General features: G+C 40.5%; 2 protein-coding genes across 3 annotated transcripts in view; one reads left to right on the top strand and one right to left on the bottom strand.

Moving 5' to 3' along the window:
- HHAT (hedgehog acyltransferase) overlaps positions 1 to 17,348 on the top strand; it is a 149,230-nt gene extending 131,882 nt beyond the window's left edge. For both annotated transcript variants that reach the window (XM_050314383.1, XM_050314382.1), the window contains one exon: positions 15,059 to 17,348. In XM_050314383.1, the coding sequence (XP_050170340.1) occupies positions 15,059 to 15,150 (92 nt within the window). In that variant the 3' untranslated portion in view covers positions 15,151 to 17,348. The remainder of the gene's footprint in view (positions 1 to 15,058) is intronic.
- The window catches only part of KCNH1 (potassium voltage-gated channel subfamily H member 1), a 220,261-nt gene continuing 204,974 nt past the window's right edge, over positions 3,046 to 18,332 (bottom strand). Inside the window, exons 12-15 of the transcript XR_007628818.1 lie at positions 13,819 to 13,978; positions 12,204 to 12,384; positions 7,782 to 7,883; positions 3,046 to 6,757 (exon numbers count right to left, since the gene is read on the bottom strand). The gene's annotated coding sequence lies outside the window, so the exon portion shown is untranslated. The remainder of the gene's footprint in view (positions 6,758 to 7,781; positions 7,884 to 12,203; positions 12,385 to 13,818; positions 13,979 to 18,332) is intronic.

Here is an 18,332-nt window from a genome sequence, read left to right as displayed (position 1 = left end):
CTAAGCATTTGAAGAATTTTGTGATTCCAAAGCTATTTGCTTACAAATAGCCACGGAAAATATAGGCATAGAGAAGTAATAAGTCAGCAGCAGAACTAGATCTTGGCTCTTATGCCTGTTGTCAGTCAGTAGTTCATGATCATTCCTCCCTGCGATGTGCTTTTTCACAGCCCTGCTGTGACACCAAGTTTTTTGGTGTTTGTGAACAGAGCTTGATGGCACAGACAGAAGAGCAAGAAGTGATCATGAAGCAGAAACACAGTAGTGTTGGAAGATCCTTTCAGTTCCTTGGTTTCTGTGCTTCTTGAACTGACAGTAAAGTCTTCAGGGGTAACGGCATGAAAAATCCACTGTATTGTATATAGAAAGGGTTGCCATAAATTAGGCATGTCTCAATTTGTTTGACCTATGCCAGGGTTAGGAAGGTGAAGTCCTTGTTTAAAAAACCATGATCACTCACTAACACAAAGGTGTCTCCTTTTCTTTGCAAGAAGCATTGCTGATCTGTCTCTCAGTGGAGCCGGCTCTTGCATTACAAAGATCTCTTACTTCTTTTTGAAGTAACATTATTGCTGATGAAAGGTTGTGCGACCAGGACAGGAGAAACTAGAGTCAGCATTTACCTGCTTTGACAGTCCAGAAGAAATGTCAAAATGTATCTTTTGAGATGAAATAGCTCTTCCATCCCCCTTTTCTCCTCCAGGAGTGTCTGTCTTAGTGTATATGTCTGTCATGCCAAGGTTAGGGGTACTTTATGTCTTGTCTTGTCTTTATTTGTGTGTTTTTTTCTTCCTCTGAAAATCTGCCTTCACCCTTACTGCCCACTGCTCAGGTAAAGTAAAGTAGTGACATATTTTTCACATGGTCTGAGGTCTTGATGCTTCCTAGCGAATGCTAAAGACAATCTTGAAGCATCTGCAGGATGTGTTTCATTTAGTTTCGGACAGTTGTGGGCCATACTGGAAAGTCTGTTTTACTTCAAACGTTTACTGGATGGAAACCAAATGTAGTCTGTGGAGCAGGGAGAGGACCATTCTCTTCCATTTTGCCATAGGGGAGCATGCAAGCTGTGAGGATACAGAAAGTCTTTGGGGTGTTTATGCAGTGACTCTGACTGAGCCATGGAGCAGCTTCCAAAGGAGGCAGAGAGCTGAGCCCAGCACCAGAGGAAGCTCCAGTGCAAGCCTCCAGCTTAAGCTTTCTGGGGAGAAGTATGTTTCCCTTTGGGAATCTAGTTCAATATAATTACTACCCCAGCAAATGCAATATGTATTGTTGCTATAACATGGTGTGCAGGTGCTAATGTGAGCGTGGCTACTAAGAAAGTAAAAAACAAAGAAGAAAACCCACCATACTGCCTGATGTCACATCTTAAAATGCTGAGTCTACTGCGTCATTGCGAAAAACTAAGGATGAGGTTTAGGATTTTTTGTCTTGATTGCACTTTGCAGTTTCTGTATCTTCCCACTGTCTGTGGTGTTACATAATGTATCTATGATTTCATCTCAGTGCAGGCACAGGAGTATGTAAAGCAGCTGTACAGGTCTGCCTACAGTAAATCTTCCTGTGCTTCTGTTACAATAGTAAGTGCTGACCCATCAACTCTCTTGAAACTGAGACCGTGGCAGTGCTATGCTTAGCCAAGGACTCACAGTTTATGAGCATTTTAATCCTGAAGTTAATTACATCAGAACCTTGTATTACATGTAGTACTTTGACAAATTTGCACTGGTTTTGAGATGACACAAATTACTTCCATGACGGTTCATAGATGATTCCAAATTAATGTATAGTCCGATTAGATCTCCGTTAATCAAAGACAGTGTTTATTTTGTTGAAAATCTTAACATTTACTCAACACTTTTTACAGTTTAACATCATGTGAGTGCTGCAGGAGTAATTTAATTAATAATTCAATTCAGCTTTATGTACTGCTGTCTTCATTAAAGAAGTTGGCTACTGACAGCACTAATATTTAATGTTCTGTTAAGCCTGATTGAGATACAAGATTATGTCCACTTATATCTCCAAGAGGAAGCCAATAAAAGTTTTCTCCATTAGTGAAATTACAGCTATAATTAAGCTGCTGGCCAACCTGTACAAAGCCAACTCTTCACTGTGGACTAATTAAAGTATTCAGTCTGAAACAAAACTGGCATCATTAGCTCTGAAAGAAGGCTCAAAATACTGGACCTGTTTTTATTTGGTAAAGGCCACCCTAGTTAGTACTAACTTCAGTTTACAAATCGATCATTTTTTGGTGGTGTCTTTTGCCACATGACCTTTGGTGTCTGTTCTGCACTTATGGGATACATGTAGGCACCAAAGGCACAAGGCAAGCTGACCTAGCTACTACCCCTGCTGAGGCACACTTCTCTGCAGTTGGGGAAGTTCATGTTGACATACATACTTCGTTTGCTTTTACAACTAAAAATAACCACCTCAGATTTGAAAAGAAATATATTGGTTTTGAATCTTTTTTACAGTGTACTTTTCTAAACAACAAGTGAATACAAGTGAATACGTGTTGTTTTAACAAGAGTGCTCGAGTGTTTTAGTCTCATAATGTACTTGATTAAGACCCTTTGTGGTCTGTGGTAGCATACAGTGCCCATTCTTTGCACATATTCTAAGTGGATTGCTAGATCAGTACTGGGGAGCTGAGGAAGCCTCTCACGGCTTCTTTTTTAGTGAAGAGTTAATTTTTTTCAAATCTGTGATTTTGATTCTTGCTTCCCATCTTTTTCTGTTGCTGTTTCCCTTGTTGAGTTCTCAATCCACCTGTGACATTTCTTCCTTTTTACTGGAGATTGACTTATCACTTTAATGCTTTAGTTTTTCAGAGCCTTCTTCTAGAGTGATGCCAGTGCATTTGAGTCAATCTTCTGCTTCTGTCCCTCTTTGTACTTCCATTTATTGTGTTTTAAGGCATCCAGTAACAGATCCAAAAATGAAGCTACAGCTTCTCAAGTATTCCACCCAACAATTACAACATCTGTTGTAGTTTGGGTTAGGATTTAAAACAAATTAAGCTACATTACTCTCTGAAGAATAAAAAATACTTTATTATTCTAAAGCCATAGAAGTTACAGAGACTTCAGCAAAAGGGAAGGTAAAGATGTTAATAAATTGGTAATGACCTTGGTCCATCTGCCAGGGTAATTTTTCTGCTCTGTAATTGAAATGTATTCAAATGTAATTTAAAGGTCAACAAGGATGCAAGTCAAAGACTTAAGCACAGTTTCTAATCAAAACATTAAGTATTATCTTTGACTTTTATGAACGGCTGAAGGACTCTGCCAAATGGTAAATTTCTCTTATTTAATCAGGCTGCTTTGTTATAACAAAGTTTGACTGCAGCTGTGCTCTTCACTTGAGGCCAGTACTCACTGAAACACTGAAGGACAGAGGAAGGACTTTTATCCATAGTTATGTTGCAGTTCTGCAGTAAAGTGAACATTGAGGCAAATCCCCATGCAAAGTAATTCTTCAAAGGGAAAACAGGGTTATCTGAGCAGCTTTGACCCATATGATGAATATGGTGTGAGCGGATGTGAAGGATGCTAAAACTTGTGTCACAAAATTTGATCCTAAAACCAGAACTTTCAAAATCTATGCCGGGTGTGCTAGTATCCATTAAAAATACTTTTTGAAAGGAATTAGTAAGGTGGAATATGGTGGCTGGACAGCTAGATTGTGCATTTAAGATTTTTAAATAGAGTAAAGAACCAGTAATGTAAACAGGTACTTTTCTCTTTAAATGTCTATTTCCTGTGCAAAATCAGCTGCATTCAGTGACCATGCATAATATTTTGAGACACTCTTCCATGTCACTCAGAGTATTTATTTCAGCATGAGGCATTGATTTTTAGTAATAATTCATGTATAACCAGTGAAAGATCCAACCAAAAATAAAAGGGAAGAAAATGAACCTTCTGTCCTCTCTGTTAGGTATGCTAATTATTGCCAAAGAAATTGTCATTAATCTCCTTGTCAAGATCAGGAGTAATACTGCCTTCAGAAAAAAACCAGCCTATTTCAGCAGGGCAAGCCATATACTCTGTCCCTCCCCCTCCACCCCAACAACAAAAAGTCAATCTTTGGATCTTCTCCAGCTAATCAGTGTAAATTATGGATACCCTGCACTCCATCCTTCTTCAACACTGGCTTCATCCATGCTCAGCCAGCCTCTGTATCCACCATGCTCTCTTCATCAGGCAGGTAACTTCTCCACCTTGGTGTTTTAATTTAAAAATGAGGACTTGAGAAAGGCTTGTTTTGACATGTAGTGATTGTAAGTAAAGATGTTTGATCATGGTCTGGGCCCACTTGAGATGAGGCATTGATTAGTTAGCCCCAAATTGTATTTAATATGACTCACCTCTGTGGCCACACCATTGCACGTGAGCTGCGATCTTCAAAATCAGATCAGATTCAGCTCTGTTGTATCAGATCCTCTGAGCTGATGTGATGGTGCCTAGATTAATTAATTATTCTGATTGTGTGGCTGATCCCGTAAAGAAGGCAGCATGCACCACACACGCTGTTGGAGAGATTTGCCGAGATGATTGTTTAGCAGAGACTGTACATATGGAAATTTGTTCTGTCCCATTTACAAATGGAAATGACTGCTTTGTAGCCAGTTCTCATTATATTTCTCTCCCATGAGATGTGAAATTAGGACTAGGAGAAATCCCACAGTGGTTGGGACTGAAGCTGTCAAGACTACCCCATCAGGAAGGGGGAGCAGGGAGGCAGTGAGGCCGACAGGACCATGCCCCCTCCAATGTGTCTCAGCAAGGGGCAGAGGCAGTGCACTGGCATCAACCAGGGTCAGCCAAAGTGCCAGCCATGGCTTGGCAAGGTGCTGGAGCTGAGGCAGGGTAAAGCTGGGAATTCAAGTTGCTGTCAGGCACAGTGTCCGTACAGTATATGCATAAAAAATACGCTTTTATGTAGTTAAATACAGGGGCAATGTGGAGGCCCCTGTTAAGTCTGGTAGGGTAGTGCCCTCATGTCCCCTGCATCCACATATGGCCCAGCCATCTTCTGGTGAGAGAGTCAAGCAAATCCACCCCTCGCTGCCCTTGAGGCCCACTCCTGACCCTTGGTCTGAGGTTGTACAGCTGACTGCTTTACATCAACATCAACCATGACTGAGGCTGTCTCTCCATTGCACACTTGGGCAAGGAGACAAAAAACTAGTTGAACACCACAGGGTTCATGTATATAAATGGGTCACTACTTTCCCCAGAGAGGTGTAGGTGTGTGTTGGGTTTGAGCAAGAGGTGTGTATTGGTGTTATCAGCAGTCATGTTAAAGATTCACAGCACTGCTTTATAACACTGAATAGCAGAGACCAGGTGGGACAGAGAGTGTAACAACCATGCATTAGATCATGCTACTTGCTAATGTTAGTGGGCCAGAAAAGCACATGGAAAGATTATATCTCCTTGCACTAAGCTGCATATTGTTAAATAAGGCAATTTAAATATAGGCACAAACTTTCTGACAAGGCTTAGTAGTACTGGTTTTTGCTTGGTTATAGTTCTATGTAATGTAAAGGTAATGAGGATTGTCTTTTTTTCCTTCTAGAAAAGGAAATATGCTGCTAAAGATATAACAATAAAAGAAAAGGTATTTTTTTATAAAATCCTATTGCAGTTGCTGGCTTGTTTCTGTACATGCTTTGCTCCACTAGTGCAGCCATCTTACCTGAAAGGAACATTGTGAGTGATCCTATTCAGCAGCTGTTCAGGAAGCTTTCTTAAAACAGGAAAGCAAGGAGAGCAGTTAGGCTGTTAAACAACATTTAAGTCTTTCCATCTGCATTCCTCTAAGCCATCTACAAGGCAAAGATGTGCTTTTGCCCCCAGTAGGAGAAGGGGCTCAAAGGTTGACGGAATCATTTTGATCTTGGTGACCACGCTGGTGGATAGCTCACTCAGATTTGTGCTGATCAAACTTCCTCTCCTTGGGTGGCTGCTTAGTGGCCTGAGACCAGATCCCAGGAAAGTGGAGCAGGGCTTAGGAAATGAGATCTCTTTACTAGGCAATTTTGCATGTTGATGTAGCTGCCTGGGTATTTCTAATCTGTTATTTTCTGACACAAGTGATGAATGGTTTGCTAGCTTTTCCTTCAGATGACCTCTGTGCTCACACAGCTCACATAGGTAGATGTGTATTTTCAGGTACTCTCTGTGTCGCAGAAACCGCACTCCCAATTCACACAGAAGCAGCAAATAAGATATTTCCTCTCCAAACTCACTAATTTTACAAGTAAATTGTCTAATTTTGACCTTGAAGTTGATTAATTATTGATGTCTTTGAAGTAATTTTAAGTTAAGGCTTTTTTCTTTGGTCTTGATGATGGACTAACATAGACTTTTGTTCCCAAAAAAATAAAAATTAATTTAATCTTATCCACAAAGTATCTGTAATTGAACTGTTTTACTGATAATTCCTCTATTTAATTGCTATGACTCTGTGGGCTGCAGTAGGGTCAGGCCAGCTTGCGCAGATGAGAAGTGAAACAATTGTTTTATCAAAAACTGGTCAACCGAGGTCAACCCTGTAGGACCCTTTTGCTCCAGACAACTTGCAACAATTCCATTTCATGGTGATATGCCACCAGTGGGGCTGAGATTGTTTGCCATCAATGTTTTTGTTGGCTCCTGGCCACCTTCAGGCATCACCGTCCTTCCAGGACTGCCTGTCCTAACTCTGCATCAGGCCTTTTCTTTGCCCTTTGGTGATGCTGTGAAAACAAGAGACAACCAGAAGGGAAGTGAGTAACTTCATACAGGCTGAGACCAGCAGTATTCAAAATGTCCTAGTCCTGAATCGATTGCTACGGCTCGGTAAGCCACTGCAAGATTGCCTGGTTACCTTATCTATGTACTTCCATCCCTTAAGATATTTGGATTTCTGTTAAGTGAGAACTCAGTTCAGTGACCTTGCTTGTAGTGTTAGCTTTATACTGATATAGCAATTATCAAAATGCAGTGTTCCTGTAAATTAACACTGTGCTCTCAGCCTTTCCCTTACTACAATAAGCTCTAACAGGTAATACAGTTTTTATTACACAGAGCATTTCAAGTACCAGAGCTCTGCAATAAGGAATTGAAGTTTGTTTGTTGCTAGCGTAGCTGCTTGTAAATACTTGTTAAATTTGTTACACTGTCAGGTTTTTTTCTTATTCTTAATGCTGTGAAGAGAGATGGTAGTACCATCGAATTGCTGCAGTGGTCTGGGAAACGTATGTGTTTTTGAGGAAGACAATGAAAAATTGCAGATTAAAAAGTTGGTTGAAGGTAGGAAGGGGATTGTAAATAATTAATTAATCCTTAATTCTTCATATTTAAAAATTAATTATTTTATAGTCATTTAAGCATCTTATATTCATGACCATTTCAGGATACCTTAGCCAGAAATCAGGTTGGGGAAGGAAATTAAAGTGCTTCACCTTTTTGCCCAAATGTTTTCTTGCTGGTGATTGATGGCATGTGTTTGAATCCCTGGTTTAAATCCTCTTCTTATGAGAGTATATAGCCTTGATTTCTCAAGAGCTCCTTAGCACTAAGAGGCATGAGAAGGAGCTTTGTTGTATGTGAAAAGCCTGACATAGAAACCTAAATCCAAGAACCCCAGTTAGACTGATACAGAAATCTTCCTGAAATTTCAAGCTCTAGTAGAGGGGAAGTTTATTCACCTTTCTGCTCAGCATGTCTTTCTATTTATAACATGGGTATCTCTCAACTCAGTGAGAGGCAGATGCTCACCTCAGGATCCTGCCAGGCAACAGCAATATTCCCAGCTCTGCCTTTGGGCCATTCCTGTTCTCCTGGGGAGTTAACTCTTCATTCTTTTGTTTCATCTTCCAACTGTAATGAAAGAAATAAAAGTAGGCTTGTGGCTCTGGTGTTTTCATTGGTGTATATATAATGATCTCAGAGTATAATTACAAGTGAAAAATGTAACATCTTTGCAAGTGTCATCTTTACATACTTGTTCCTACCATATTCAAGAAGGTTGTGTTGGGAATACCTGAACAGACATTTAATGATGAAGATAGTGCTGCCCTAAGCCAAATATATTACTCTAAAATGTAGGGGTTTTTTGCATTTTACCTTCAAAGAGGTAGCTCTTTTGTCTTGCTTCTCTGGGTGAAGATGCATCTTGGTTTACAATAATGCTTTTAAAAGCTTTTGTCTCTGTTCTAAAAATAATGAGCATTTAGATTTCATATTTTGTGGGCTTTGATTTCATATTACCTATGTGTAGCTCTCAACTAAAGACCTAGGAAGAGAAGGAAGGTTGCTTCTGATTCACCCCTTCATAATCTGAAAGCTAAAGCTGGTTGTTTGGGCTTCTTTTTCTTTCCAATTAGCAGTTGTGGCAGGAAGATTCCAATAGACAGTTTTCATCAGTCTTCCTTACTGTTAATTCAGATTAAGCAGTAGCACAAATATGATTCTTTTGATTTTAGTTGAATTACTCCAGAGTCAACTTGATATGCATGAGACCACAATTACTGCCTAAAATATCAGGCTTTTTTACACTGACTAGCTCTGCTGGGAAAACCAGTAGAGAGTGAATGTTTATTTTAAGAGATGAAGCAGAAGGCATAATTCTTGCGATTTTTTTTTTTTTTTTGCTTTATGCAGGTTTAGAAGTAAAAATGCTTAAGGTAAAATTATTATCAGATAATACCACAAAAACTCACCAAGAAATATAGAGTGAAGTTGCCTGCATCATCCTGCTCACATCATACAGGGGAAATAATTCTTTCAATCTGCATTTTGCAGCATCTGGAGAACTGCTAGTGTCATGGTTAGTTAGCACTTAATGAGGTTCTAGCTCCAAAGACAAAACAGAGAATCCATGCAGGCAAGTGTATCCTGTATGGATACCTGCATCCACAGAGCATTTACAGCAAATAACACAGTACTTATGTTCTTTGCTTTGTTTTTTTTTGGGGTGGGGGGTTCTTTTTGTCTTTCATGTACATACTTAATGCAATGCATATAGTTTTGGCATCACAATTGAATTGTGTTGATGGGTTCTTTATAAAAGCTGTAGCACAGACCTATCTTTTGAGCTCAACCTATGAACTTGTTTATTTGTGCCTTATCTAATTAACAGGGAAAAGTGTGGTCAGCATCCGTAGCCCTGACGTAGATTGCATTGATTTCCTGTTGTTTAAGAAAGTCCTTGTGAGCACACAACTTTCTTCAATGCCATGAAGCATAAAAGTAAAATTATTTTAGCTATGGTAAAGTGTGGTTCCGTGCACAGTAAGAACACAGAAAAGCCAAAACTTTTGTGACTTATTTCTGCTAAATAAAACCTGTTTGCATTATGAAAACTAAGAGACTGTAGCTTTTTGCTTTCAGGAATGCTGATCTGAGTGAGTTTAGTCATCCTGTATTGCAGCTGATGGTTTTGGACTGTTATCTATCCATTTTCAGTTTTTCTCAGCAGTGATAAGTACTGCTCAGAAAGCCACAGATGTAAGCCTTCTTCAGGGTGGTATGATTAAAATTCACATAAATAGAATACCATGTTATACATTTGTTAATGTCTTTAGCTGGAAACTACTTCATGTCTACTGAAGAGGAAGGTTTTGCGGTTACTGCCAGTGTACTGTCTGAGGTTTAGCTCTAGACCTGGAAACTTAGAATTTTGTCCTTCTCAGTCATGTTTTCAGATGCTGCATGGGACAGATCTGAGTTATCCTTACAGTATTTCCCCGCTTTTTCTTTGAAATACTACCTGTTGTACAGTAATGTTTTTTCTGAATATTTGCACCTTTTCCACACCAATAAGCTAAAGTGTCTTCAACACTTGGAAATCTATAGCAATAGGTCAGGTCAGCCCTACCCAATCTCCCAAGCTGGTTCCCCTTGGCTGAGCTGCCCTGCTCTCAAGCTGCACAGCGGATGGAGAGGGAAGATGTGAGAGCAGTTAGCTGGGGGCTGACAATGAAACAAGGTGACATCTTGAATTTACAGACCCCGTGAATCTGTGTGCTGCTTTACATGGGGTGGGAGGATGGAGGTGCCCAGCTGGGACATCGAGAGCTGTGAGAATTTATTGCCTGTCCTTTGCTACATGTGCAATGTGGAGGCTGAAAGCAGCAAAAAGCCCTGGTATGAATCAGGTTATGGCTTTGCTACAACACAGTTGAAAACAGGAAGGGTTTTTTTTTTCCAAATACCTAAAGAATAATTGGGTATCAGACTGCACCGTGTTTGTAATATGTGCTGTTGGATATGCCCTGCTCTAATGGTCAGAGGGGTCCACCTGGAAGTGATAGACACAAAATTAAAATTTTAAAAGGCAGAGTTTATAGTTTCCTTCAAATGTTGGGCTAGATAATAGGGTTCTTTCAACAGATCTTTGGTTTTGAATGTATTATAATTTTTTTTGAAAATGTGGTAGTTTTACTGCTCTATAAAGATTTGACTAATTATAGGTAAGAGATGTCTTGGCCTCAAATACTAGTTTGCTTTGGCTTTTTATTATGCTTGACAAACTGGTGCTTCTTCCTCCTCCTTCCCACCATTGTGTCTCCTTAATTCCACTCTACAGAGGAGTTGCTTCAGTGTCTTGTCACATTTGAACTTTTGTTTAAGGATAAATTTTCCTGAGTGCTAAGTCTTACAGGAACTTAAGCACTTCCAAATCAAAGTCAGAATAAGATGTATGCTCCTGAAGTCAAGCTTTTCAGAGAGATTACTTTTCCTGACTTCAATTGATTTAATAACTACTCTGCACTTGAAGACTTCTGAGTACTGTACAGCCAAGTCACATCTAAAAATAGCATTAAGGTTCAAAAGCCACTAAGGCAGTTTTGAAAAATGCAAAATGTAACTACTGTCCCTTTCTCTTACATCTCACAGGTTGGAAGGAGCAAAGGACTCTTTCCTAGTGTATTGAGGACAATGTGAAACCTGGGTATGCCCAAAACATTGCTGGTGCGATTCTTTTTCGTTACTGGAGGTGATTAGGAAATTTGAAAGAACTTCCTTCTGGATACATGATTAAATGTTGGTTCAAATTATTTGAACTGAGGTAATAAGGACATAACTGATCTTTTGAGACCTGTGATCCAGGGTGTTATTTTTGAGTTGAAAGCTTAGTTTTGGCCCACTCTCATTAAAATCCAGAGCGTGCAGAAACATTACCTCTTCCAGATGTTTGCAAAGTATCCAGAAACATTTTGGAATAAGTGGTAGGAAGTTGAAAGGAAAGAGTAACTCTAAAAGCTGTTCCTGTTGCAGCAAGTGTGTATTAATTCTGTCTTGATCATGTAACGAAGACAAGTCTCCCTTCATTAGGCTGAAAGCTGAGTATGTAATGTGTTAAAATGTGGTTTTAACCAGCAAGACCTCTGGACAGTCCATCACGTGTCTGTGACAGGAATGGTGCCTCATGCCTAGCTGGGACTGAAGACTTCTTTAGGAGGAGGTTGTGTGATAGATGGAGAAGGTGCTGCTGTTCCCTCTCCACAAAATTTGCAGTCCTCTTCACAAAGGAGTTTGATGTTTTGTGGAGCAGCATACATTGCAATAAGCAGAAAATTTGGCCATGATTCTCACCCAGCATTCCTTTGTTAAAAGGGACATACAGCTGTCTTAGAAGAAATTTGTGCAGATAGAGCTCAAAAATATTGCTGGATTTGCAAATAGCATATGAATTTGTCGTTGTATTTACAAATAGCACGTGTTAATGAATACAAATTAATCATCCCATGAAAAAACCACCATGAAAATCTGAGTTGTCTTATGAAACTTGGCCTTCAAGCCTAAAATCAAATTACTGAAACCAGTCAAGAAACTGCAAGATTTAAGGGGGTATGTGACATGTTTTTGAATAAACAAATTTAATTCAGTCATTTCTTAACAGCCTAGTGCTTGATTTGAACCCAACAATGTTTCTAAGAGTACATTTTATGTATGACTTATCTAGAATGCAGGCAGGTACTTTTCCATGCAGAATTTGGAGAGTGTTACAGCATAGGTAAGGATGCAGTGTTTTAGGGTGATAAGGCAAAGCTGGGGAGCCACCAGAAAGAACAGCCCCTTGTCTTGAGAGTAGGAGCAGAATGGGAGTCCTTGGGACAGCGGATCTGAGACCATAAGTACTGTTTGATTGTTCACAAGGATTTGTGAGGAGAAACAAGGTTCCTGTGAACTTACCTTGCGAGGGAGCAGACCATGCTGCTTTGGTTATGGAGATCACATACAAGGATGACACCATAGGCAGAATTTAAAGTTGTGCCCCGATGGATCAACACTGATCTGTGTGTACTCCCTACTTCATCACCTTCTGGAGACAAAGTGCTTCAGACTTTTCAACAGGTTTATTGTATAACCAGTCCTAAAATGGAAGAGATGCATGAAAACAGTTTAAATATCCCCCTCTTGCTTCAGGCTGTCTTTGGACTGCTGCTCAGGTCTGGATGCACTTGTGCAAATCTGCCTTGTGTGGACTGGAGCCAATTTGGGATTGCCTTGGAGCAGAACGTGATGCCTTTGCTTCACTCGCTTGTGCAGCACATGCATTTCCCCACACCCAGCAGCAATGCTCATGGTTCCAGTATGGCAAGGAAGGGCCAGTAAGGCAGAGGTGCTCTCTTACCCTTGCTTGGAGCTACCTCCCACCTGTGCAGCAAGAAATGCTTTCAGATCTGTGCAGCTCCTCCTAGAATAGCTGTAGAAAGATTAAATTTAAAAATTCCCCTTTTCCCTCACCCATGTGGTCACTTTCTCTCCCCCCTTCCTTCTCATCTTCATTAAATTAGGAGAAGATGATGTGCTGAATGCCACCCTGACACCTGTTACTGTTGCAGGAGGATTACCACAAGCCTGATTATAGTGGCTGAGAACCCTATGAACCCAGGTTCTGGGTACTATGGAGGAATCTTATCATAAATCTAAGACATCTAGAAAATATTTCCAGTGCATACTTACGTATACTGACAAGATCTCTAATACAGTGGCTGGGGATAGCAAACAAGTCAGACTAAAGACTACTGTTGACACATTTTCTGTGTGCCAGAGCTTTAAAGTATTTGGAAATTTGCTAGATGTTTGCATTTTCAAAGTGCCCCTTCAAAAGAAGTACAATTCTACACTCAGTCCTTTTTTAATTTTCTGGCTCCATCTGTATAAAGCAGCCACCACAGTATTGCTGCCAGAAGAGGTATGTTTTTATTACATCTATCGACATATTTTCACGTGCAATTTTAGCAGAGACAAAGCACAGCTGGGCTTTAGCTTGCTATCGAAGGTAAAACCCAATCTGCAGTAGCCTAATTTCACTGAAATAAAAACAAGACAATTTTATTGTTAAAAATCCCTTTGGAGATACCTCAGCAATTTTGAAACAAATAATTAAACAAAAAGTATAATTTTGCTTTAGGGTGTTGTGAGGGCAAAGGATTAATATTTGTAAATTTTCTCCATGGAAATTAGTCAGGTTACAAGACTATATTTCACCACAAAGCAAGGCCAGAGCAATTAGAGGTTCATGAAGCAGACACACAGCTGTTCACAGGGCAAAAAACACAACTCTTTCTGAACCTGTTCCAGAGTGAAGTGTGACACTGCCTGAGCTCTTGGAGCAGAGAGGAGGGGTCCCAGCACTTGTGATCCCTGGAAGTGCAGGACCCAGCCTGGGGCTGGGAGCCCTGCTGAGGCCATGGTGTTAAGATAAGGCTCAGCTAGAGGTGAGCACAATTAAACAGTCTCCAGACTGGAATTAGATTGAAGCCTGGACAAAGCCAGCCTGCAAAACACCTTGTAAATATACCTGTGGAAAGAGCTCTTCTTGGAGTATCACGTGATGAGGTTACACCTTCTCTCCATCCCTTCTCCAGGCCAAATGGGAATCTTACATCTGCCAGCGGGTTCCTTCAGACCAGAGTTTTCCCCAGGAAGGAGCGCTGAAGTTTTTCTTTCAGAAGCAAGTGCTGGTAGTTCAAGGACAGCGTGCAGAAAAACAGTCACATGTATAACCAAAATTCTTACGTCAATAATAGCAACAAAAAGCCACCAAAAAACCCTCAAAAACCTTCCTCCCTGTCCCATTCCCACAGACAACACACACCAAAAAACATTGAGGCTTAATACTGAAGGTTTCAACATATAAGATCTAAATTTCATAAATTCTAAAGAGAGGAGGAGAGTGAACAAAGGAAACAGAGGTGCCAGGAAAGGGATCAAGGAAAGCAAAATTATTTACTTGATTACTGATTTTTCAAATTGTTTACAACTCTACAGGAAAGCAATAGACCTTTTGGCTTGTGACCTCCTGCTTACTGCTGTTAGCTGTGAAAAGTTCCAAGTGAAAAGATGGTGACTTTCACCAGAAAAAAATTTGAAATAATAATGAAATGTCATTTCTCCAGGAAAGGTTATATATATTGGAGGAGTGAGTCTTTTTAGTTAAAAGATAATCTGGGCATCAGGCAAATCAGGCAGATAGGGCTGTCTGTTCTGCGCTGACACAATTGTGTTCTTACCCCATTCGCTGTGAGTGGGCTGTAGAGTGCGTACTTAGGCTTTACACCCAGCTGCAGGATATCCAAAACAGCCCTAATCAGAGGTTTCTAGAGGTTTTCCCAGACTCCCTTTGCAGAACAGGTAACTGGACTTGTTCATATTTTTAATAATGGCTGTGCATCCCTTTGTGCCTGGGAAGCACCACAGCCAGCTTAAAGCATCAGGGCTCATTCAGGGAATCTGCTTGATAGACAAACCCACTACAAAGGAGAAGATTGAAACAGACCTTTTTAATTTGACAGGAATAAACCTGGTCTAGTTCCCTGAAAATGGAAAAGACTGGAGCCGGCAGCGGGTCAGGCATCCCTGAACCTTCGACAATCCAGATTTCCCTTTTCAAATTTTGTGGGTTGGCTCTACTTACTTATGAGACTGAGTTGCTAATAAAATTAATTAGGACCATGATAAGTTAGTCATCCCAAGAGCATTTCTACTTGAAGTAATCATTAATTATTCTGACTAGGATTGTCTGTCTTTTCTGGTTCTAGGTTGGCCATGGGCGACACTGACTGTTCTCGGGTTCCTGTACTGCTATTCTCATGTTGGAATTGAATGGGAACAAAAGTATGCTGCAACTTAGGAATGATGCAAACAATTATTTTTAAGGCAGGTTTCTGACTTTTCTACACTGGATATCCTATCTACAGAAGGGTGTGCCGGACCAACACTTCAGTCGTTGTGTTAAAAAAAAACAACAAACCTTATTTAATTGATTCTGGATTCCAAATGCAGAAATTGAACCAGAAACAGTAATGGTGGGGAGAAATTATGAAGCATTTGAATTATATTATTTTTGTAAAACAGCATCTCTGTACACTGGAAGCATGCTTGTCAGAACAGGTATTTTTATATGTTGAAAATTGTTTTAATGTTTTGCTGCCTATTTTGAGATACTGAAGAAAAAAAATTCTTCTACCTTGGAGAATTCAGAAAGCCCAATCTCTCACAGCCGCTGTCTAGGGGCATGGAGGGCTGTGCCCTCCACTTACACTACTCCATGAAGGGCATGATGCTCATCAGTTCTTCTTGATTGCTTTCTGATATAAGTGAGAACATTTTTGCATTCTCACTGGCTACAGTAGTTCTGCCTTAAGCTTCTTTTCTATCTCCTGTAGCAAAGCCAGCTTTTTCTTTTTAATGTCTTAATTTAAAGTATTGCCTTTAAAATAACACCCTTTTTAGGTAATCTTAGGAATAGTTTTATTTCTTTCTTTAAAAAGAGTGAGTAGGGAGGTAGGCCTTTTTTGAAGCTTTTCTTTTTAATCAAATACGCTCTTACAGCTTTAAGTGCTCTCTGCTTTATGTTTAGACCTAAAGTATAAAATATTACCGGTATAATGAGGCAAGACGCACCTTCAGGGGAACTGTTCAGTCTGCCTCTTGTATTGTTCTGTTACAAAAGGAGATAACCCAGGCCTGGGTGAATGGTAAATTTGTTCAGTTTGCTTCATTCTCTGGTGTCCAAGCAATCAGCTCCTGCAATACTGAAGACACTCTAAGAGTAACTTTTTAACACCTTTAGAAGAAAACAGAATGGTCCAATACAGTGACACCAAAATAGCTGGAACTCCATGTGCTTTGCCCAAAGCCAGACCTGTTACAGCAGCATCTTTGCTAAAAGACTGAGTTGCCCAGAGCTGGGAAGGTCCTGCCTACCTGCAAGTGTCTGGGTTGCAGGAGTGCTTCAGCACATGCTGTTTTCTGAGGGAAGGAGAGACCCTTCTCCTGTCTGGCACTTGGGGCGTCTCCTATGCTGTGCTGCTTTAAACTGATGTTGAAGAGCAGCCAGAAGACCTTTAGTCTTTCTAAAGTTAGATATTCCCCCTATGCATGGTAAAAGGCTACCAGTTCTGGAGAGGACTTCTTCCAAAAGCAGCTTCCTCCACCCAAAGCAGAAGGACACGTGTCAAAACTTGTTCCATGCCCCTGGCAGACATTTCAGCCTGTTGGGAGGCACATTTAGTGACCTACTGCATCACTTCTGCAGCTTCAGCAAAGTCTGATATAGCTTATCCATTCAACAAGAAATTCAGTTCCTGAGACAGGCTTCAGTTTATTGCCTGCATTTCTGATGTCTCTGCTGCTCAGAACTCCAGCAGCCTTCTTTTTACCCTCCCTTTATTCCTGAAGAAGTAAGGGCAGAGGCTTCAGCTCTCTGTCCATCCGGAGACAAGCACAGCTCTTGCTGTTTCAAAGCAGAAACTCCAACCCTTTATGATAAGATTCCCCCCTCCTCCCCTGCCATGAGAATGCCATGATTTCCTCTGGAAAACCTTACTAGGAGACATCATGGGCTGTTGAAAATAAGATTTACCTTGAATGCTGCCTGGCCAGAGACGTGGTCCTCCTGATCAACTTCAGACAGTTTCAGGGATTCTGTCAGCTGCAAAGAAGACAGCTTTAACCCTCTAAATTTACTCAGAGGATCTGATATTGGCCTCTGTTTTGGGGTAGCACTGAGCTAAGGGCAAGAACTTTCTCAAACTTTACTCAAACTTCGTACTTAAATGGAATTAGCATTAGAGCAAAAAGTCATGAGTTAGTTCTTCAGTCTTATTGATTACTGTTATTACATGAAACGAGGAGCTACTAACTAATTGGATTCCAATTTGTATGCATGCAAAACTTCCAGCTCCAATATGGAAATGACCTTGAAGGTCATATCATTATTTCTGAACTAAAATTGGTTTGGTTTTTTTTTTTCCAGTGCTTTATATATATATTATAATTTTGTATCTTTTTTCTGTTTATATAAATAAAGCTGAAACGGACTGTTGGCTTGAGAACTGTGTCTTGGAAAGCTGCGGTTTGGTGTAAGAAAATAAAGTGTTCCACTGTCGCGAAGAAACACTGCAATGCACTGAAAGCCTGCAGGATGGGTACCATTGCAGACAGGTCACATTTTTCCTTGCTATGCTGGAACATGCATTCCCTAATGGTGTGAGTTTAAAAAGCGAATACACCTTTTGTAGATGGGCTAAGGTGAGACTTCAGCACTTGAAGCTTCTGAGAAGAATAGCATACAATTAAAATGATGTTTCCCGCTCACAAAGTTCCTTCTCAGTCCTGCTTATCCAGCAGCTGCCAGCATGGGGCACACTCAGTCACACACAGCTCTCTGCCTGAAGCACTACAAACATGCATGGTTAGCTATGCCTTCAGCTTGGAAACACACTCCTCAGCATGACCTGAGAAGTGACCCTTTGTTGTCAGATGGCAGCTGATATAGTTGTGTGGTAGCCCAAAGTGCCATCCTCCAAGCAAGTCCTCTGTGACAGTCTAGAGACGGGAGAGTTTACAGAGACCTAGAAGAGACTGAAGAGACTGAAGCAGCCATCCCACATATGAAAGGAAAAAGTAGGTGAGGGGAAGAGGAGAGAGAGAATTCCAAGCACTGAGGAAAAGCTAGTTAAGGGATGTAGGAAACAGCTGACAAAGACAGAAATTGCCAAGGTAAGACATTGGCCATTTTTGAACCAAAGGGGAGCACTTCTTGTCAGGTGTGGGGGGAACAGCAGACAATGACTTCTACTGCTAAGAGACCCTAAAAGTCACGAAAGTGCAGTGACCAAAAAAAAGAAAAAACTGAAAGCAGTAGCTCTGAAAATGAGCTGGACAGACACGTTAATGGCTACTGACAAAACCAGTACAGAAGTGATTTCAAAAACTGCCTGAGAGACTGGCAAGTATAGCCTGATCTAATTTATGGCTTTAATGGCTACCACAAACCTCTAGTAATCAAGTCTCTTGCGTACACACAAA

Source organism: Myiozetetes cayanensis, unplaced genomic scaffold, assembly GCF_022539395.1.
Source record: "Myiozetetes cayanensis isolate MyiCay16 unplaced genomic scaffold, myiCay2020 scf2-11, whole genome shotgun sequence".
NCBI lineage: Eukaryota > Metazoa > Chordata > Aves > Passeriformes > Tyrannidae > Myiozetetes > Myiozetetes cayanensis.
This window is presented reverse-complemented; position numbering and strand designations above follow the sequence as displayed.